This window comes from Pristis pectinata, chromosome 19 (assembly GCF_009764475.1).
Source record: "Pristis pectinata isolate sPriPec2 chromosome 19, sPriPec2.1.pri, whole genome shotgun sequence".
In the NCBI taxonomy this organism is placed as follows: domain Eukaryota; kingdom Metazoa; phylum Chordata; class Chondrichthyes; order Rhinopristiformes; family Pristidae; genus Pristis; species Pristis pectinata.
This window is the reverse complement of record NC_067423.1, coordinates 6664751-6687951: the sequence shown is the minus strand read 5'-3', so window position 1 is coordinate 6687951 and position 23201 is coordinate 6664751. Positions and strand designations below refer to the sequence as shown.

The 23201-nt window shown below is 42.5% G+C and overlaps 1 protein-coding gene across 1 annotated transcript in view; it reads left to right on the top strand.

Annotated features, from left to right (window-relative positions):
• itih5 (inter-alpha-trypsin inhibitor heavy chain 5) overlaps positions 1–23201 on the top strand; it is a 57240-nt gene that overhangs the window by 17421 nt on the left and 16618 nt on the right. The window contains exons 3-8 of the mRNA XM_052034130.1: positions 786–949; positions 3317–3406; positions 8460–8707; positions 12433–12596; positions 13469–13585; positions 22376–22547. Of these exons, the coding sequence (XP_051890090.1) occupies positions 786–949; positions 3317–3406; positions 8460–8707; positions 12433–12596; positions 13469–13585; positions 22376–22547 (955 nt within the window). The remainder of the gene's footprint in view (positions 1–785; positions 950–3316; positions 3407–8459; positions 8708–12432; positions 12597–13468; positions 13586–22375; positions 22548–23201) is intronic.

Here is a 23201-nt window from a genome sequence, read left to right as displayed (position 1 = left end):
CGGATCTGCTCTCCCCTCCTTCCCCGCACCTACCCATCACTATGTCATACCTGCATCTACCTATCACCACCCTGTGCCCAACCCACCTCGCCTCTTTTGTCCACCTATCACTGCTCTGCTTTTCTTCTCTGTATACTGGGCTTCCCCTTTTCCTATCTTCAGTCCTGAAGAAGGGTCCTGACCCGAAACGTTGAACGCCTGCTTTTCTCCATGGATGCTGCCTGGCCTGCTGAGTTCCTCCAGCATCATCGTGTTTTTCAGCACAGGAACAGGCCCTTCGGCCCACCTTGTCTGTGCCGAACGCAATGCCAGACTAAATTAAATCCCATCTACCTGCACATGATCCACATCCCTCCACTCCCTGCAATCTTCATGTGTCTATCTGAAAGCCTCTTAAACACCACTATCGTATCTGCTCCCACCACCACCCCCGGAAGCCCGTTCCAGGCACCCACCACTCTCAGAGGGAATTGAATCTCTGGAATTCCCTGTCCCCGAGGATGGTGGAGGCCAGATCATCAGATATATTTAAGATGGAGGCAAATAAACATATGAAAGATCAAGGAACCGGCACAGAAGAGGAGTTAAGGCCAGCATGGATCAGCCGTGAGCATATTGAATGGTGGGGCCCACTCATGCTCCCATTTTCTTGTGTTCTTGAGTCCATACTCCTCCAATAAATTCCAGCCTGTGGTGAAAATTACAGCGGCCTTTAATTTCTGCTGGGTGTGGTGTGTCAGGATCCTAACTCTTGTTTCTTTTGATGTTCTTTCCTTTTTCTGCAGGACAGTAAACCTCATATGACAGATTTTATCGTGAAGTCCACCATCTTTTCTCGCTATGCCTTCACAGCCGTTTCCTGCACCATGGTGAATCGGGCATTCAGAACCAAGGAGGCTGTTTTCCAGATGCAATTTCCAGCCTCGGCCTTCATTTCCAACTTTACAATGTGGGTATTTGTCTGACTTAGATAAGATAAGATATCTTTATTAGTCACATGTACATCAAAACGCACAGTGAAAGGCAGAATGCATTAGTTTAATTTGGCATCATGGTCAGCACAGACATCGTGGGCCGAAGGGCCTGTTCCTGTGCTGTACTGTTCTATGTTCTATGGTTACTGCAGAAAATAAAAGCTCAAGGTTTAGAGATAATATATTGGTTTGGAGAGTAGATTGGCAGGTTAACAGGAAATAAATGGGTCTTTTCCTGTTTGGCAGGATGTAACAAAATGTATCCCACATCCCAAAGATGTGCTGGTTGCCAGTTTCTGCAGTCGAACTTTGCAGCTGAAATTTGGTCATTGGTATTGTCACATCTAACAAGATACAGCGAAAAGCTTTTGTTTGCAAGCCATCGAGACAGATCATTCCATGTATTGAGGCAGTACAAGAGGAAGACAAAAAGGAATGCAGAACAGTTACAGTTACAGAGAAAGTGCAGTGCAGGCAGACAAATGAAGCGCAAGGGCCATGACGAGGTAGATTGAAAGATCAAGAGTTCATCTTTATCTTATAAGAGGTCCAATTTCCCATTCCTGGAGCCATTCTAGTGAACATCTTCTACATCCTATCTAGGACCTTTACTTTCTTCCTAAAGTTAAGAAAGCAGAATTGGCCTAAGCAGTTGTTTTATAAAGATTCAATATATCCTCATTGCTTTTGTACACTGTGCCTCTATTACATGGGTTTCCTGGTAGTGTAGTGGTTAGCATAATGCTATTAAAGCACCAGTGACCTGGGTTCAATTCCGGCCACAGTCTGTAAGGAATTTGTACGTTCTCCTCATGTGTCTGCGTAGGTTTCCTCCGGGTGCTCCGGTTTCCTCCCACATTCCAAAGACGTACGGGTTAGGAAGTTGTGGGCATGCTATGTTGGCGCCAGAAACATGGCGACACTTGCAGGCTGCCCCCAGAACACTCTACACAAAAGATGTATTTCACTGTGTGTTTCAATGTACATGTGACTAATAAAGATATCTTATCTCTTATTAATGATCCTCAGGCTCCCATATGCTTTATTAACTGCCTTCTCAACATGCCCTGCCACTTTCACAGATCCATTTTTTTCCGATCAAAGGCACAGCCTCCATTGTATGTACCAAATGCCATCCATAATGAAAAACATGCACAAAATTGGAGGAACTTAGTGGGTCAGGCAGCATCTATGGAGGAAAATGGACAGTTGATGTTTCGGGTTGAGAGTCTTCATCAGGACTGAAGCATTTTGTATGTTGCTCCAGATTCCAGCATCTTCAGTCTACTGTGTCTCCAAAATGAGAAGTTTCTTTAAAAACGTATAGGGTGTACACTCAAAGGGAAACTGGCCATGGCCCCAGATCAATCCCACAGCATTTGATGGATCATCGTTGTCAATCTATCCAGGTTTGCATCACAGTAATTCAGGTCATGGGTTATGAAGAACTCGTAAGTTTCCTGCATAATACACCTGCCTCCTTTTGCACAGTTCCCTTAGACAAGTCAGCACTGTGGAGCAAGTAGTAAAGCCGCAGCCCCATGGCTTCAGTGACCCGGGTTCAATCCTGACCTCTGGAGCTGTCTGTGTGGAGTTTGCCTGTCACCTCACGGGTATTCCCTGGATGTTCTGATTTGGTGTGATGGTTGGTAGGTTAATTGGCTGCTTAAATTACCCCCAGAGTGGATGGCTAGTAGACTCTGGGGGGAAGTTTTGGGACAGAGGGAAGAATGAAATGGGCTAATGTAGGATTTGTGTCAATGGGTGCTTGACGGTCAGCATAGACTCAGTGGGCTGAAGGGCCTGTTTCCATGCTCTATGATTCTGTGATTCTATGACAAAGATGAACACTAAATAAAAATTAATTTTTGTCCATCATTGTTGGTAATGTAGGAGTCTCAGCCTGAAACGTTGACTGTTCATTTCCCTGCATAGATGCTGCCTGATCCGCTGGGTTCCTCCAGCATTTTGTGTGTTGCTCCAGATTTCCAGCATTTGCAGTCTTGTGTTTCCAATGTACTGGGAGGTTACAGAAGCTAATTTCCACTGTTAAACATTGTACAGGTTCAATAATGAAAAGTGGCTGTCATGCCTAAGCACTTTGGACAAGCTTCCTATACTTTCAAGTAATCTACCACTTAGAACTAAAAGAAAATCTGGCAGTATGGGATCAAAGATTTAGTATTTTGGCTTTTCATACAATGAAATACTGTTTGTAGCCTAATGAGAATTACAGATATCTGTGAAAGGTTGGCAATTATTTAATTGTGAAATGGAACATAATGCCTGAAGTCTACTGTTACTTAATGACTGTTTAACCTCTGCCTTTGTTTTCTGTACAGGATCATTGGCAAAAAAGTACATCAGAGTGAGGTTTCAGGAAGAGCAAAGACATCCAAAGAGAAACAGAAAGACGACTCTGGGCAAAATACGTAGGTGTTTGGTTTCTTATGTATAGGAATCATTTATTCAAAAGATCTCTGTATGAGTTTCCTGTGGGCACTGATTAACTATTGCATAATTCAAACTCAATATTAATGTAATGTGAATGGTTTTCTAAGGTGCTGCCCCATTTCCAATAATGATGGCTTACCAACATAGGAGAACTCAGTCAGAAAGCCTGGTCTTTATATTCATGTGTGGAAGGCTACACTACACTGCACACCACCGACCTTGAAAATGTATTCCTTGTGAGTGAGGGCCTGAAGTCAAGGGGTTGTCGGGAAGGATGGGGGGGGATGGAGGCTGGAGTCAAGAGAGGTTGTTGAGAGGGTGAGGGTTTTGGGTCATCAGGACAGATTGGAACCTGGGGGCAAGAGGGGTCTTCAGAAAGAATAGATGCCTGGGATTGAGAGGGGTCAACAGGAGGGATTGGGTCCTGGGGTCAGGTCGGGTCATTGGGTTGGGTTGGAGCCGAGATTGTCAGGAAGGAATGTGGGACGGGACTGGGAGGAGTCATCAGGTGGGATCATGGTCTGATCAAGAGGGGTCATGAGGAGCGATTCGGGCCTAGTTTTGAGAGCGGCCACTGGGAGGTCATTGCCTGGGAGGTCATTGACTTTGGGAAGGATCAGGAGCTGGAGTTGAGCGTGATCATTGGGAGGGCTTGGAGCTGGGGATGAGAGGGGTCATTGGGAAAAATCAGGGATTGAGGTCAGGCAAGATCATTGGTAAGTGGTCAGGGATGAGTTGGGTTGAGTCTGGCATTGCTTGACTGGAGGTGAACCAAGCAAACAGCCAAAGATGGAGAAGATGGGATGGTGGCTACAGGGGTATCGTATGATTGGGGGATTGGAGGGGCCTCAGAAAAACAAGACTGTCCCAGGAATGGTCAGCAATGATTGCTCCTGAGACAGGCAGTCCAAGTTCCCTTGCATTACTCGAAAAATTCAGGTTAATCATGTTAAGGTGACTCCTACGTGGAATGCCAGGTCTAATTTCTGGGATGTGGTGAAATAACCTGGAGATGGTCATTACTGCATTTCACTCCGGCTAGTCAGGTTTCAATCACAACACTGAGAAACACAGTGTTACGTGATCAAATTAGAGTTTCTCACTGAAATGCCAATCTCCGCAGAACTGTGGGGTTTGTCAAGAGATAATTATCATTGTCCACAGATACAGAGAAAGGAAAAGGCAATTGATGAATTAACCCACATTTGTTCGAATAGTTTTTCCAAAGCTGTCATGAACAGATGTTTGAAATGGAAAAAAATTGGCTGCCCTTTCATCTGGTATTGACTCAAAGATCACACTGGGCAGATGGTAAGTCTTCTGTGAGTTCAGTGAAGCACATTTTAATAAAGAAGGAAGACAAACCTCAGTTTGAACTCTACTCAAGGCTGCATCATTAGACCAACAGGACAAACAAGCAAGTTCAATCCTCCAAACGAGAGCTTGGGATTTCTGTTCTTTTGTGGTGATGCATGTCGGAGCTTTCAAATCCAAGCATTGGTCATCGTCCTCCAATCTCCATTTATTTTCAGGCGCTTCAACTAGTCAGGGACTTTGACTAACTGTGGAGAAGCACGGAGAACTGATTTCCCAATGGAATGGTAGAATCAGAGAATCCCAGATATCTCTGAGGGTTGGAGGCATCTGGGAGGTTACCAGGGCTGGCCTTTGAAAGGAAGAGTGAGGATTTTAAAATTGAGGTGTTGCTTAATTGGGAGGTCATTCAGATCAATGGTGGATTAATGGGACAGTGCAAATATAAGGTGAGCAGAGGTTTGAATGGATATTGGTAAATTAGTTTATTATTGTCACGTGTACCGAGGTAGTGAAAAACTTTGTTTTGCATGCTGTCCATACAGATCATTTCATCACATCAGTACATTGAGGTAGTACAAGGGAAAAGCAATAACAGAATGCAGAATATAGTGTTACAGTTACAGTTATATAGAATATAACGTTAAAGTTACAGAGAAAGTGCAGTGCAGGCAGACAATAAAGTGCAAGGGCCATGATGAGGTAGATTGTGAGGTCAAGAGTTCATTTTTATCGTACAAGAGGTCCGTTCAAGAGTCTTATAACCTTGGGAAGAAGCTGTTCTTGAGCCTGGTGGTGCGTGTTTTCAAGCTTTTGTATCTTCTGCCCGATGGGAGGGGGGAGCAGAGAGAATGTCTGGGGGAGGGGTCTTTGATTATGCTGGCTGCTTTTCTGAGGCAGCGGGAACTAGAAACGAGGTAGGCCTTCATGTTTTTGTGCGCCCTAGAGTGAGGATTTGCACTGTGGAATAATATTTAGAGGGGCCGGCTGGGACAAGGTGGGTGGAGATGAGGACAATATGCCCGTGTTTCCTAACACCCTAACAGGGCTTGAGATTTTAGTTTAGTTAACATGGTAGAGGTATGAATTTTAGGAATGATCAGAGACAACCATCCTAAAGAATGCTTCATTCCTTCTTTCTATTTATGCTCCTGTTTTCAAATGTCAAAGTCGAGTTTATTGTCAATTGCACATGTATATGTGTGCACAGGTGCAATGAAAAACTTACTTGCAGCAGCATCACAGGCATACAGCATCATATAAGCAGCATTCACAAGAAAAACATAAACTAAGCATAAATTATACATATATTTTACAAAAAAGAACACAATTAGAACAAAAAAAGTCCATTGTAGTGCAAAATGATCAAAGTGCTTATAGTGTTAAACTGTAGTGATTAGGGTTGTGCAGGTTGGTTCAAGAACCGAGTGGTTGAGGGAAGTAGCTGTCCTTGAACCTGGTGGTGTGGGACTTCAGGCTTCTGTATCTCCTGCCGGAAGATGGCATGGCCCAGATGGTGGGGATCTTTGATGATGGATGTTGTCTTCTTGAGGCAGCATCTCCTGTAGATACTACCAATGGTGGGGAGGGACGTGCCTGTGTTGAATTGGGCAGAGTCCACTACTCTCTGCAGCTTCTTACGTTCCTTCACATTTGAATTGCCGTACCAGATTGTGATGCAACCAGTCAGGATACTTTCAACCATCATAGTTCCACTGACATTAATTTCTTTCCTCTCAAAATACAGCTCGATAATAATATTGCTGAAAAAAGGGAATTTTTTTATTACCTCTAACACATGGTGGAACAGCTGCACTACAATATTTGCCCACTCTACTTCCAAACTAATGAAAGTCTCAACTCCTTGAGGTATCATTTGTCACTGCCTGGCCTGTGTAACTGAGCTGCAAATCAGTGGATAAACTCCAGGCATCTCTTTAGCTTCCTCTATCTCTTAAACTATTTAAAAGTAAGATTTCCTTAACAGAGGGGTCAGTAATCAGGAGACAGAGTTTTTAAGGGAATAGATGGAGGGAAATTGAAGAAGAAACATTTCATTCAAATGCAGGAATATAAGGCACTGTTGATAAGGAGGCTGAAGCCCTCTTCAAAACAAAAAGTTACATGGATGGCACTTCATGGCCATGAACATAGAACATTACAGCACAGTACAGGCCCTTTGGCCCACAATGTTGTGCCAACATTATATCCTGCTCTAAGATCAATCTAACCCTTCCCTCTCACATAGCCCCCCACTTCTCTATCATTCATGTGTCTATCCAAGAGTCTCTTAAGTGTCCCTAATGTATCTGCAACCACAACCTCTGCCGGCAGTGCTTTCCATGCACCCACCACTCTCTGTGTAAAAAAAATATATAATTTACCCCTGACATCCCCTTTATACCTTCCTCCGACCATCTTAAAATTATGTCCCCTCATGTTAGCGATTGTCACCAATGAGAGCTGGGATGTTTGATTAGGCTGGATTCTGTGATTTGAATGGCCTGTTTCTCTGGTGTAAGCTTCTAATGTTCAGTGATTGATAAATTGGTTTATTATTGTCACATTTACCAAGGAACAGTGGAAGACTTAGTTTTGCCTGCTGTCCATACAGGTCATTTCATCACATCAGTACATCAAGGTAGTACAAGGGAAAAGCAATAACAGAATGCAGAATATAGCATTACAGTTACAGAGTGCAGTGGAGACAATAAGGCCCTGCTGAAGTAGATTGTGAGGTCAAGAGTCCATCAAGGGAACAGTTCAATAGTCTTATAACAGCGGGATAGAAGCTGTCCTTGAGCCTGGTGGTAAAAAGCTTTCAGGTTTTTGTATCTTCTGCCCGATGGGAGGGGGGAGAAGAGAGAATGTCCGGGGTGGATGGGGTCTTTGATTATGTTGGCTGCTTTATTGAGGCAGCAAGAAGTGTAGACAGAGTCCAGCTTGCTTGATGGTTCAATGAGTTTATCTGTTCATTGGCCCAGTCAGGTTTGATTCCCAGTCACAAGTTGGTGGGAGGGGAACATCAGGGAAGGACAAGATAAGCCTTAGCTACGAAACCATTCCCCATGGTCTGAATGGAAGCCAGTTCCTGCTCTCGAAGCCAATTGGCTGAGGTACCAGAATATAACTTGGATCAATCAGCAATGTGTCCAACAAAGATTCAGTGTTTTCGGGAGAGCAAGTAAACAACCAATATAAACTTCAATTTATTAAAGCTAATTCATTTATTTTGCTGGATTTAAATAAAATTGCTAATGTGTCCCATTTGCCTGTGTCCCATCCCATTTGTTTGTGTCCCATTTACAAACGCACCAGAGATTATTACTTTAAGCCTAAGTGAGCTATTCTTTATCTCAAGGTAACCTTAATAGTTTCCTGCCATTTTTTCTGATAAGCATTATTGATGTGTTGGTGTGGTTTTGTTGCTGAGCTTTTAGAGATCTTCATGGTTCTTTTTAAGATTAAATCATCTCAGAATACTCAACGGACACAATGATATGTATGGGTTCTTATTCTAGGAATCATTAAGCACAAAATACAAGTGTTTGTTCAAATACACATAAAACCTTTGGAGGATTGTGATGGCTTTTTGTGCGATAACACAAAATAATCACTGTGGTCTTCCTTCAATATTGTTAATCATTGCATTTGCCCATTACCTAGAAAAGACTGAAGACAAAATAATCTAATTTATGGTCAATTGTTCCTTGACAGAGACAGTGAGGTGGAAATGTTCACCGTGACTGCAAATTTGCCTCCAAGGACCAAGGGATTGTTCCTTCTGACCTATGAGGAACTACTGGAGAGGCGTCTGGGAAAATACACACATGTAATCAGTGTCAGACCCAAGCATATCGTTCCGAAGCTCTTGGTGGAGGTCCATTTGACAGAGCATTCTGGGATCACTTTCCTGGAGGTCGCGCCCTTAAGGAAGAGCAAGCAGACCAATCACACTGCTGCAGGTACCTCAGAATGGAGAAACGAAGAGAAGAACACCTCTTCAATAAGTTTGTGATGAGCAAGTTGGTTTAAGTAAAGTAAATCCAGATCCCATTTTGTTATTGAGTTTGCTTGCCCTGTCAGCTGTTCCTCCATTGGTGGTGCCCTTGTCTCTGAGTCAGAGGTTCTGGGTTCAAATCCCACTGCAAGGATTTGGACACAAGACTGGGATGACTTTCCAATGCAGTAGTGAGGGAACACTGAGGTGCTGGAAGCTTTTGAATGAGATGTTAAACTGAAGCCCCTGTCTGCCATTTCGGATGGATGTAAAGGAACTTTTGGTGCAAATTTGCAGAGAGCATGGAATTCTCCCTGGTCTCCCCTCTATTCTCAGCCAATTTTCATCACTCCATAAGTAATGTAGCAGATAACATAACGCTATTACAGCACCAGCGACCTGGGTTCAATTGCGGCCGCTGTCTGTAAGGAGTTTGTATGTTCTCCCCATGTCTTTGTGGCTTTCCTCCGGGTGCTCTGGTTTCCTCCCACATTTCAAAGACGTACGGGTTAGGAAGTTGTGGGCATGCTATGTTGGCACCGGAAGCTTAGCAACACTTGCGGGCCTCCCCCAGAACACTCTATGCAAAAGGTGCATTTCACTGTGTGTTTCGATGTACATGTGACGAATAAAGATATCTTAAAACCAGGTTATTCAGCTGTTATCACACTTCTGTTTGTGGGAGCTTGTTGTGTACAAATTGGCTGCTGTGTAGCCTACATCATGTAAGTACAGAAATGTTACTGCATAGAAGGAGGCCATTTGGTCCATCAAGTCTGTGTCGGCCCTATGCAAGTTCAGCATATCTAGTCTCACTCCTCTGCCCTTTCCCCACAGTGCTACAAACTTCTTTTTCTTTCAAGTACTTTTTCAGTACCTTTTTGATTGCCACTATGTCTCTCTCCACAGATGCTGCTTGACCTGCTGAATATTTTCAGCGTTTTCTGCTTTAATTTAAACCAGTGGTTAGGGTCTGGAATGTATTCCATGGCTTAGACCTTAACCACTGGTTTAAACTAAAGCAGAAAACACTGAAAATATTCAGCAGGTCAAGCAGCATCTGTGGAAAGAGAAACAGTTAATGCCTAATAAAGGCACCTCCAGTGTTTTGCTTTTTGTTTTGTCTAACCACTCTTCGTTTTCCCTCAAATTATTATTTTTTTGCCATCATATTCATTCTGCCTCCTTGCTTCTGCCCCTTCCATCAATGAGAACTACATTCTCTATGTATTCTGTCCATAATCCCGATCAGATCTCTTCTCAATCTGTTTTTGTTTTGCTCCAGATTCCAGTATCTGCAGTCTCTAGTGTCCCTTCTCTGTTCCACGGCAATCAACTCCAGCTTTTCCAATCAATCCATGTAAATAGTCTATAATCCCTAGGTTCTTTCTAGTAAATGTCATCTGAATCCTCTTTATGGTGTCCACGGTTTTCCTAAAGCGTGGTGCGCAGAACTGGTCATAATCCTCCTGTATTGGCCAAACCTGTTTTTTTTATATATAAAAATTAATCATGACTTAGAGTCATAGAGTTATACAGCACACAAACAGGCCCTTCGGCCCAACTGGTCCATGCTGACCAAAATATCCCATCCAAGCTAGTCCCATTTGCCAGCGCCTGGCCCAGATCCTTCTCAACCTTTCCAATCCATGCCCCTGTCTAACTGTCTTTTAATGGTTGTTAACGTACCTGCCTCAGCCACTTCCTCTGGCAGCTCATTCCATATGGATACCACCCTTCATGTAAAAAAAGTTGCCCCTCAAGTTCCTCTTAAATCTTTCCCCTCTCACCTTAAACCTATGCCCTCTAATTCTTGATTCCCCGACTCTGGGAAAAAGACTGAGTGCATTCACCCTATCTATGCCCCTCATAATTTTATACACCTCTATAAGATCACCTCTCAGACTCCTACACTCTAACGAATAAAGTCCTAGCCTGTCCAACCTCTCCCCATAACTCAGTCTCTCAAGTCCTGGCAACATCCTTGTAAATCTGTTCTGCACTCTTTCCAGTTTAATGACATCTTTCCTATAGCAGGGTGACCAAAACTGAACACAATACTCCAAGTGCAGCCTCACCAACATCCCGTACAACTGCACCATGACCTCCCAACTTTTATACTCAGTGCCCTGACTTATGAAGGCCAGCGTGCCAGAAGCCTTCTTCACCACTTTGTCTTTGTTCTTGTACTCACTGCCTTATTTATGATGTTCATGCTCTTGTAAAAGCTTCTTATACTGCTTTCTCAACCTGCTCCAACCACTTTCAATGGTTTCTAACGTAACCCCCCGAGCTCCTTATTTCTGTTCCCCTTTCAAAATCGTGCCCTCCAATTTATATTTCTTTCCCTTGTTCTTCCTACCAAAATATAACATTTTATAATTTTCTGCATTAACTTTCACTTGCAACATTTCTGCCCATTTCACTAATTCTATATCTTCTTGACTGCACATCATATGTGCTTTGATAGCTGTAAAGTGCTCTAAGATACTATGAAAGGTGATGTAAAAGTGATACTTTATGGGACCTGTGAGTTTTTTTCCTGTCCAGTACTCGTGCTAACATTTTCTTCTATTTATGATACCACCACCACGTTTGTTACTGTCTCATTTTACAAAGGAATATTTCCTAGCTAAGATAAAACAAGATACCTTTATTAGTCACATGTACATTGAAACACACAGTGAAATGAATCTTTTGCGTAGAGTGTTCTGGGGGCAGCCCACAAGTGTTGCCATGCTTCCGGTGCCAACATAGCATGCCCACAACTTCCTAACCCGTACGTCTTTGGAATGTGGGAGGAAACCGGAGCATCCGGAGGAAATCCATGAAGACACGGGGAGAACGTACAAACTCCTTACAGACAGCGGCGGGAATTGAACCTGGGTCGCTGGTGCTGTAATAGCGTTATGCTAACCGCTACGCTACCGTGCCGTACCATGCTCTTTTTCTCTTCATAGTTTCATTTCTTTTGTGTACTCATTCCCTGGATGCAGATGTCACTGCCCGTGCCCGCATTAATTGTCCGTCCCTAATCATGCCGAAGTGAGCAGGCACTTAAAAGTCAACACATTGGTGGGTTGGAGTCACATATTTTACAACCATTCCATTATATTCAAGGGTGGTGAATCTGTGGAACTCCTTGCCACGTACAGCAGTGGAGGCCAGATCAGTGGGGGCATTCAAGGGGGAGATAGATAGATATCTAAATAGTCAGGATATCAAGGGATATGGGGATAAGGCCGGTAATTGGGATTAGAATAGGTTTTTTTTTCTTCTTCTTCCCCCATTCCCCATTTCTCATTTCTATTTCCCTTTCCTTGGAGCAGACTTGATGGGCCGAATGGCCTGCTTCTGCTCCCTTGTCTTGTGATCTTGTGATTTAAGATTGGCATTTACTTGGCAATGCACTAGCAATGTACAATCAGGCATAAGTTATTAACCCCTGAATTCAATTCACATGTGCTAATATTATGAACTTGAACATTTCAGTTGAATAAAGTACTGTAGCTAAATATTTTAACCCATTCCAGAGTACTTAAGAATGGTATTTGCATGGCTATTAACTAACCTCAAATCAGGAAGCAATGCATTTTGTTATTTAGTAAAACTGTGATTGCTGTACAAACATCCATTTCAACTTACAAAGGGATTGTTAAGTCTTCCAAGTTTCTCTCCTTGCCGTTAAAGGTCCACCTCCACCATCTACTAAGATCAACCGAACCAGGACATTAGCCCACATTAAGTTTGCTCCAACTGTTAGACAGCAAGTTGGAATTGCTGAGAATGGTGTTCTGGGTGACTTCATTCTGAGATACGATGTTAACAGAGAATTGGGAGCTGGCGAAATTCAGGTTTGCTCATAATACTTTCTTACTATTCTGTGTCCAAATTTCTTATTTATAGAACATTTAAATATTATTAATAAGAACACAGAGTTTACATCAGGTACATTAATTTTAAAGTGGGCTCACAGTTATTTATTGTATATTTTTATATATTGTATATGGTTCTTACAAAGGGTCTCAGACTTGAATTAGTAACTCAGGCAGCATCTGTGGAGGGAAATGGACGGTCGACATTTTAGGTCGAGACCTTTCATCTGGACTCCAGTCCAGATGAAGGGTCTTGACTCAAAATGTTGACCGTCCGTTTCCCTCCACAGATGCTGCCTGACCCACTGAGTTCCTCCAGCATCTTGTGTGTTCCTCTAGATTCCAGCATCTGCAGTCTCTTGTGTCTCCTTGAAACAGTGACTGTTTCTCTCTCCACAGATGCTGCCTGACTTGCTGAGTGTTTCCAGCATTTTGTTTTTATTTCAGAATTCCAGAATTGCCCATCCATAATTGGCTTGTGAAAGGCCAGAAGCCCATTTGAATCCAGGTCTCATTGTTTAATCCGTTCTGATAAGTCAGCATCTTGGAGTTATTGTAAGCTGGTCAAGAGCCAACATGGTGAATTGGGGTTATGCTACAATACCTGAGACCTGTATTGGTGGTGGGAGACAGACCATGGTCCACTTGAACATGACCCATCAACAGGTTCAGTATCTTGTTGAAGATACTCTTGAGCTTTGCATTGTAGCCATCAATGGAAAGATCTAGGACCTTGGTAGACAATCAGAAGATGAAGAATAATTATTTATTTCACCAATGCTGAAAAACCAGTTATATCTTATTGCCTCTGACCATGCAGAGTTCTATTAAGATTGTTGTTTTTTTTACAGGTTCAAAATGGGTATTTTGTTCATTACTTTGCACCTAAGGATCTTCCTCCTGTGCCAAAGAATGTGGTGTTTGTAATAGACACAAGTGGATCAATGGCTGGAAACAAAATAAAACAGGTAAGCTCCTTCATTTTGAAAGTGGGACCAAATTTATTGGATTCCATTAATATCTAGTCTCAGATGGTTATAACTCTGAATGTTAAGATTAAGGCCTATCTCATGACTTTGATCTGATAGATAAAATTAATCAAATCTCTTAAAATGTGCATCAAACTTGGATTCTGAAATTCATTTGCTTTGAAGTCATTGGAATGAAATTTCCAAAATGGAGATCAACATATCTTTGTTAGTATGTAGGGGAGATCTTATTGAAGCCTACCAAATATTGAAAGGCCTGGATAAAGTGGATGTGGAGAGGATGTTTCCATTAGTAGGAGAGTCTAGTATCTAGGGGCAGAGAATAAAGAGGCGTCTCTTTAAAACTGAGATGAGAAGGAATTTCTTCAGCCAGAGGGTGGTGAAACTGTGGAATTTGTTGCCATAGATTGGGTGTATTTAAGGCAGAGAGTGACAGGTTCTTGATTGGTAAGGGGGTTAAGGGTTATGGGGAGAAGGCAGGAGAATGGGGTTGAAAAAAAATCAGCCATGATTGAATGGCTGAGCAGACTCAATGGGCCGAATGGCCTAATTCTGCCCCTCGTGGTCTATATTGTACTTTTCACACATACGAGAGAGGACAAATTTCTCAGCCCTGAAAGCTGCCTCACCACAAGGTGGATAGTTATGAGCAAACCTTCAAATATGTTTTACTGGTTCACATTGTGCAGATGGACTGAACCAAGAGCCAATCATTGTCACTATCGAACACATCATATTAGTGCTATGTTTTAGAGCTACCTCTTGGTCCACTTTTCCGGAGTTCATAAATACAATATCCTTTTGACATTTTCAAGCTAATTTTGGCACAGATATATAATGTCAAATATTCTGTGGTGTCCAATGCTTGCTCCAGCTGCTTTCAGCTTTTACCAGGCAAATTATTAGCGTGTCTTTTTCTCTACTTTGAGCCAAATGAACTCAATAGTCTGCTGTCTTTGGCAAGTTTCTCATTTGGAACTAAAACTAATCAAAGCAAGTCAGTGAATGGTGTGATTCACCTATTCTGTTCACTAGCCAGGAAGCCATTACTGGTTGAACAAAAAAAAGCACCAGAGAGCTGTCTGCATTCACTTTGTGCAGAGCATTTCCTCTATAACATCATTCAGTGTGAGATACACTCAGAACTAAGCTAGGTCATAGATATTTTCCCACAAGGCAGATATGAAGGAATGCAGCATGAAGTCAGTTTCTGAAGTAGATTGAACAGTTATAAATAGACTTGGGTTAACTTTGCATGTCCCCACCTAATTCATGGATTAATCATAATTGAAGTTGTAAATCCTGGTGTTTTGCTCCACCATTGGTGACACTGCTTTCGATTGTTTTGTCTTTGGAAGAGCCAACATGGTGAAACGGGCCTATCCTACAATACCTGAGACCTGCATCTGTGGTAAGAGGCAGACCGCAGTCTACTTCAGCATGACACATCCATGGGCTCAGCATCTTGTTGAGGCCAACTTGCGCACTTTTCATTGTGCCCATCCACAGAGAGATCTAGAACTTTGATGGATAAACATGAGATGAACCTTTTCCCCCAACTCTTTTCTTTGATATCTCCCTCCTCATTTAAAATGCTTCTTAAAAACTTTCACTTACTAGAAGAGTTCCTTATATCCACTCTCAAGTTTTTCCTGAAAACATCCCATGCGATGTTTTGGAAAACTTTACCACATTGAAGATTAAAAGGAGCAGATAGCAAATGCAGACCGATTACAATATACTGAGGGGGAGGCTGATGAATGGTGCACAGTGTGGACTCAGGCAAAGTAAGTATAATTTGCATTATTATTTTGAAGAGAGGTGATTATGGAAGGTAAGAAATCAATAAGAATATAAATTAGGATCAACAAATAACCTGCTGGAGGGATGCATCAGGTGGAACAATATCTGTGGAGAGGGAAAGGAATTATTAACTTTATATTCATTTTGTAACTTATAGTGATTTTTATGTCTTGCACTGCACTGCTGCCGCAAAACAACACATTTCACGACATATGTCAGTGATAATAAACCTGATTCTGACATTTCGGGTCAAAACCCTGCATCAGGTCTGAGAGTGGAGAGGGGAGATGGTCATTATAAAGAGAGGAAGGGGAGTGGTGAGACAGGGACCAGAGGTGACTGGTGACCTTTATCATTCACCACCCCCCCCCCCCCCATCCACCTATTACTTTGATCGACCCAAAACGTCGACAATTCCTCCCCCCCCCCCACAGATGCTGCTCGACCCGCTGAGTTCCTCCAGCAGATTGTTCGTTGCTCCAGATTCCAGCATCTGCAGTATCTTATGTCTCCAAGAATATAAATTACTTGGTTCTAGGCCAGGATGCAGGAGAGATACAAAATGAAACAGAAAATACTAGAAACACTCAGCAGGTCAAGCAGCATCTGTGGAAAGAAAAACTGTTAATGTTTGAGATCCGAAATCCTTCATCAGAAGACTTGGATGATATATTTGTTGGGAGCTCATTGAAACCAACAGTGCAGTGAAGTGGAATGGTCGGGCGAGCTATCCAGGGAATGGGATTGATAACCAGACAGATAGAGCCTTAAGTCCAAGGGGGTGACGTGGGCCTGTTTTTGCATTCTCTATAGTACCATATACACTGTGGCCAATTGCACCATGGCAAGAATATCCAGAAATTATGGGCAGTGTAGAATAAGAAACCAAAACCATTAGATGGATTGGGAGACTGCAGAGTCTACACTTCCTTGGAGGAGACAGAAGATCCTATTCTCAAGTCAATAGATAACTTGAACCTTGATAATGTACTTATGCTGGAAAGTGTGGAAAGCTTTGGATCAGTGGTGGAGAAATGTCCAAAAAGAACTTGGAATTTGAAATTGCATAAATCATAGATAGAAAATAAGCAACTCAGAAATCCAAACAATCTGCTGGAGGAACTCAGCAAGTCGAGCAGCAGCTGTGGGAGGAAAGGAATTGTTGACATTCTCGGTCAAAACCCTGCATCAGGACTAGGTTCTAATGCAGGGTTTCGACCCGAAACATCGACAATTCCTTTCCCCCCCCACATGCTGCTCGACCCGCTGAGTTCCTCCAGCAGATTGTTTGTTGCTCTGGATTCCAGCATCTGCAGTCACTTGTGTATCCAAAAGTCCAGATTGATTGGAAGCAATTGCTGTAATTTCAAAAATTATTATATGCATTGGAAAATGCTTCTGCACTGAATCTCTCTGATGCTGGTATATGCACGTCAAGATAGACAAACTTATCTGCAAATTCTTTTGTAATCAGTAGGATGCTTTAATCTTATTTTGGTTTATTAAAGATCTAAAGTAATTACTGTGCCTGTATCCTGTGTAAGAGAAGCATTTCAGTGGTAACTGTCTGAAGTGGTATTTCCCACATTTTATTTTCTTAACCCCAGCCCTGTTTTTATCTTTACAAAATGATGAACCAAATACAGGGATTGTCTCAAAGTCCCACAGCAAAATTTGCTTTCACTTTCTCTCAAAACAAAATTCAGTACTTGGAGATTATCTCGCATGAACTGGAAAAACCAATGCAGAGAAAACAAAACAAGCAGATACTCATTCCACTGTTTGTCAGCATTTTTGCAAGTGGCACTTACTTCCCTCTGAATGAAATTCAGTAAGAGAACATGTAGGTGTCACCTCAAAGGACCCCATTTATTGAACAACAGCTGTCAAACCAATGGAGAGAATAAAGTATTTAATTCAAGAAATTAGAAATACAACACTTGCAATAACTATCATCTCGAAATCAGAGCAATGTATGCACTGCTTGAGGATCGAATTAAATAGATAGTCAGTTTTAATAGGAATACAGTTCTAACATGAACAAGGACATCTTCAATCAGTCATTTTTGATGCTCATTAACAAGGATGCTAATGGAGGAATTGGAATTGCTGGGTCTTGTAAGTGTGATAATGTTACCTTATTCTTTACACTAGCAAGTTATAACATCGTTTAATAATTCCCTTGCTGCCTTGTAACATAAAAATTCACGTGTCATCCATAATTAAAATGCTACCAGTTCTTAGTCTCTCTTGCAATCATGTGAATTATCCCTGTTCATTGGGATTATCCTGAACTTTAAGCATTTTGCTTGTCCATTATATTAACACCCACACTTGATTAGTTAGTGCTGGCATTAACTGCAATGTTTGTGTAATTTGCGGGCTGCCAACAGTGGGGCCTCGGGAGCCACCCGTAATTCCAGCCTATTTATCCGCATCAAACTGCTGTAGAGATAAGAGGTTTCCGCACACTCCAGAGGTGAGGGGATTAGGGGAAAACATGATGGGCTGGATCGTGCTGAGGCCTGGCCCTTGGTTCTGTTGAGGAATCCTGTTAGCTGAAGTGTGTTCAGGATGTCCCTGCCTGTGTCCTGCGGAGAAGGAGGGTGGTTCCACTCAAGTTCAAGTTTATTGTTGTTGGAGGCACACATACACAGGGTATAAATGCCATGAAAATTAGCTTTTTGCAGCAGCAGCACAGAACATTACCAGACGATTTCAAACATAAGATATAAGATTTCTTTATTAGTCACATGTACATCGAAACACACAGTGAAATGCATCTTTTGCGTAGAGTGTTCTGGGGGCTGCCCGCAAGTGTCGCCACGCTTCCGGCGCCGACATAACGTGCCCGCAACTTCCTAACCCGTACGTCTTTGGAATGTGGGAGGAAACCGGAGCACCTGAAGGAAACCCACGCAGACACATGTGGAGAACGTACAAACTCCTTACAGACAGTGGCCGGAATCGAACCCGGGTCGCTGGTGCTATAATACCATCATGCTAACCGCTACACTACCATGCCTGCCCTAATTACATTAACATAAATTATACGTAACTTACACATGTGCAAAATAAACAACAAAATAAACATAACGACACTGGTGTAAGTACACTCTATACTTAATACTGAGTCCCAAGGTAGTCTTATAATGTACTGACTTGAGTGGTTGGATGCACTTTGCACCTGGCCCCTCAGCTTTATTGCTGGTACATCCAGTGTAGCCCCATTCATTTGACGGGGGTAACTGATCTTTGTTAGCAAGGACATTGAAGGTAAGTAAAAAGCAAAAACCTACAGATGCTGGAAATCTGAAAAAAAAGCAGAAAATGCTGGAAACCCTCACGGCATCTATGAAGAGGGATGCAGAGTTAATGTTTCAGTTCAATAGCCTGTCATCAGAAGTGATTGTAAATCTTGGACCTGGGTCATTAACTAGGATTTTCTTTCCACAAATAAAGCTGATTTTTTAAAACTTTATTTTTTATTAATATTTATGCTTTTGGTTAATTTATGTGACTGCTTTAGTTAATTTAGGGGCATTGAGTATAAGAGACAAGTAGTCACATTGCAACTGTATAAAACTTTGGTTAGGCTGAGCTTGGAGTATTGTGTGCAGTTCTGGTCGCCCCATTACAGGAAGGATGTGAAGGCTTTGGAGAGGGTGCAGAAGAGGTTCACCAGGATGCTGCCTGGATCAGAGGGTATGAGCTATAAGGAGGGGTTGGACAAACTGGGATTGTTTACTCTGGAGCATCAGAGGCTGAGGGGAGACAATCAGAATCCTTTTTTCCTAGGGTAGAGATGTCAAATACTAGAGGGCATAGCTTTAAGGTGAGAGGGGGAAAGTTTAAAAGAGATGTGCGGCGCAGGTTTTTTACACCTAGGGTGGCAAGTGCTTGGAAAGCACTGCAAATGGTGGTGGAGGAAGCAGATATGATAGTGACATTTAAAAGACTTTTAGATCGACACATGAATATGCAGGGAATGGAGGGATATAAACCATGTGCAGGCAGAAGAGATTAGTTTAATTTGACATCATGTTCAGCAAAGACATCGTGGGAAGAACTGCCTATTCCTGTGTTGTTCTGTTCTATGTCAGATGTGTATAAGTGAATTTATTATTTTCTATTAATTTTTAATAAATTAACCTGACTCAACATATTTAAGGTTCAAGCATTGCTTATAAGATGCATCATTATTGGCTATAGCTTGGTCCAACTCTACTTGGGATGTGGCAGTTTTGCCAAGTCTCAGGAGGCAGGTACAAGACTTACAGTGCACGTACTACCCATTTGCAAGTACGACAATAAGTTTTAGTGCATTAAAACTTACTGCATCCACCTGTCAATCCTTTTAAGAATTTTGTATACTTTGATGCAATCACTCACTTTTTCTACTCATTCAGTAAATTAGCCGTCCCTGGGGTCAGTCTGGTGAATCTTCACTGCATCCCCTCTCTGGCAAGTGCATTCTTCCTTAGGTAAAGAGGTCAAGACTGTGCACCATACTCTAGATGTGGTATCCCCAAGGAGCTATACAGTTGTGATAAGACTACGTTATTCAAATCTACCCCAATAAAGCCGAATATACCCTGCAGCTGCACAGTGACTTGTGCACAAGCACACTAAGGTCCTTTTGAACACCAACACCACCCACCCTTTAACAAACACTCTGTTACGTACAACAAAATGGATGATCTGACAATGTTTCCACTTAATATCGCATTTGCTATTTTCCTGTCTCCTCACTCAGCTGGCCTATATTCCTTGGAAGCCCCTTTACATCCTTCTCCATACTCACAAACCCACCTGGAGTTGGAATTGGAATTGGTTTATTATTGTCAGATGTACTGAGGTACAGTTAAAAAACTTGTCTTGCATACTGATCGTACAGGTCAATTCATTACACAGTGCATTGAGGTAGTACAGGGTAAAAACAGTAACAGAATACAGAATAATGCCGTGTCAAAAGCCCTGGTTTGCACAACGGTGTATAAGAACTTTGGCTTCTGCTGAACATGTTTATACATTTAGTGCAACACACTGAGTTCTGTATTTTCTTCGTCCAACTCGGTTTTGCACTAACCCTGCACTAATTTTGTATCCTGTATACACCATTTTTTGCACTTTTTGTGCTTGCACAATTTTTCTGTCTGCATTTATTGTATGTCCTCTGTTCTATGTATGTCCTCTGTTGTGTGAGTCTGGGGGAAATGACATTTCGTTCCTCCATGTGTTTTACAGCATATGGGTGAATGACAATAAAGTGTAACTTGAACTTGAACAGTTACAGAGAAAGCGCAGTGCAGGTAGACAATAAGGTGATCAGTTTAGTGTCTTCAGCAGACTTGGAAATATTTGGTGCTGTCAGTCAAATAGTTGACATAGATTGTAAGTGTTCTGGGCACTGATCCATAAGACTCAGAAGTGAACAAAAGATCTTAAAATTAGAGCTGGAGCATTAAGTTTGATAATCAGGAACACAAAATGTAGGAGCCATGAGACTTTTGGTGCATTAAGGGTGCTATCTAAATGTATGTTGTTGTTTCTGTTACAATGGATGCAGGTTTATTGTATTCATTACTCAAGAAGCTCAACAACGTACAGGACACAGCAGCCCGCTTGATAGGCCCCTCACCCACACCCACTCACTCACTCCACCACCGACGCACAGTCGCAGCAGTTTGTACCATCTACAGGACGCACTGCAGCGACTCACCGAGACTCCTGAGACAGCACCTTCCAAACCCACCACCTCTACCAGCTAGAAGGACAAGGGCAGCAAAAGCACGAGGACCACCACCCCCTGGAAGTTGCCCTCCAAGCCGCACACCATCCCGACTTGGAAACATATCGCTGTTCCTTCACCGTGGCTGGGTCAAAATCCTGGAGCCCCCTCCCTAACAGCACTGTGGGTACACCCTCGCCTCAAGGACTGCAGTGGTTCAAGAAGGCAGCTCCCCACCACCTTCTCAAGGGCAACTAGGGGCGGGCAGTTAAAGGCTGGCTCAGCCTTCAAAACCCAAATCCCTTGAATGAATAATAAAAAAACAACGAATGTGAAAAATACCCTTGGAAAGACTATCACCAATGCCTTGTATGGAAACAGTGTGGATGGTTTGTAGAGTTCCCACTGAATGTGTCGAGAGGCTAATGATCCATATCCCAGAAGTTATGGATATGGAAGGAAAAATTTGTTAGTTGGTAAATTGGTTTATTATTGTCGCACGTTCTGAGGTACAGTGAAAAACTTTGTTTTGCCTGCCATCCATACAGATCATTTCATCATATCAGTGCATTGAGGTAGTACAAGGGAAAACAATAACAATGCAGCATAAAGTGTTACAGTTACACTGCAGGCAGATAATAAGGTGCAAGTCCATGACGAGATAGATTGTGAGGTCGAGAGTCCATCTTATTGTACCAGGGGACCATTCAATAGCTTTTTAACAGCGGGATAAAAGCTGTCCTTGAGCCTGGTGGTACGTGCTTTCTGGCTTTTGTATCTTCTGCCCAATGGGAGGAGGAAGAAGAGAGAATGTCCGGGGTGGGTGGGGTCTTTGATTATGCTGGCTGCTTTACCGAGGCAGCAAGAAGTGTAGACAGAGTCCATGGAGGGGAGGCTGCTTTCTGTGATGTGCTGAGCTGTGTCTACCGCTCTCTGCAGTTTCTTGTGGTCTCGGGCTGAGCAGTTACCATACCAAACTGTGATGCATCTGGATAGGATACAGAGCCTTCAATAAGTGGGCAGAGTTTGATTCTTAACTTGTTGTATAACTCATGTCAGTTGTGTTTTCCACTTTCTCCCAATACTGCATATGGTTTTGTAGAGTGCAGGGAATGTGGAGGTGGGAGAGGTATCTTTAAGTGACATCTCTAACCTAGCCAAAATCTGGAGTAGAAACAGGGCTTTGATAACTTTGTGTAAAGACTCCTCTCACTAAACAACAAATATGTTTACAGACTAAAGATGCCCTTTTCACTATCCTCAAAGACCTTCGACCCACTGACCACTTTAACATCATCAACTTCTCTGAGCGTGTCAAGGTGTGGAAACACGGAAACCTTGTCCCTGTCACCCGAGAGACTCTACTGGATGCCAGGAAGTACATATACCTGATGTCACCTTCAGGAGGTAAAAGAGGATGCATTTTAATTTGTGATCTCCCTTCTCTAATATAAAATCTCACCCTTTGGGATCTGGAACATTGTTTTAATAGAAGACTACAGGTTTTACAGTTTCACTGTTTCAAGTTGATTAAAATATGAACAAACACGAAAATACAGACTTCAGGCAGATTGGTTTCAAAAAATAAATTATTATCACTGACCTGAAATATATGATGTGAAATTTGTTGTTTTGCGGCAGCAGTACAGTGCAAAGACGTAAAACCTATGAATTACAACAGTAAATAAATTGTGCAAAAAAAAAATAATGAGGTAGTGTTCATGGACCATTCAGAAATCTGATGGCAGAGGGGAACAAGCTGTTCCTGAATCATTGAGTGTGGGTCTTCAGTCTCCTGTACCTCCTCCCCGATGGTAGTGACGAGAAGAAAGCATGTCCTGGATGGTGAGGGTTCTTAATGATGGATGCCTCCTTCATGAGGCACCGTCTCTTGAAGATGTCCTCGATGGTGGGGAGGGTTGTGCCCGTGATGGAGCTGGCTGAGTCTACGACCCTCTGCAGCCTCTTGCGATCCTGTGTATTGGAGCCTCCACACCTAACCTAACTTTATTAGACTAGCACACGGGTGTATGAGTCGCACTGATGTCCAAGTCACCTATC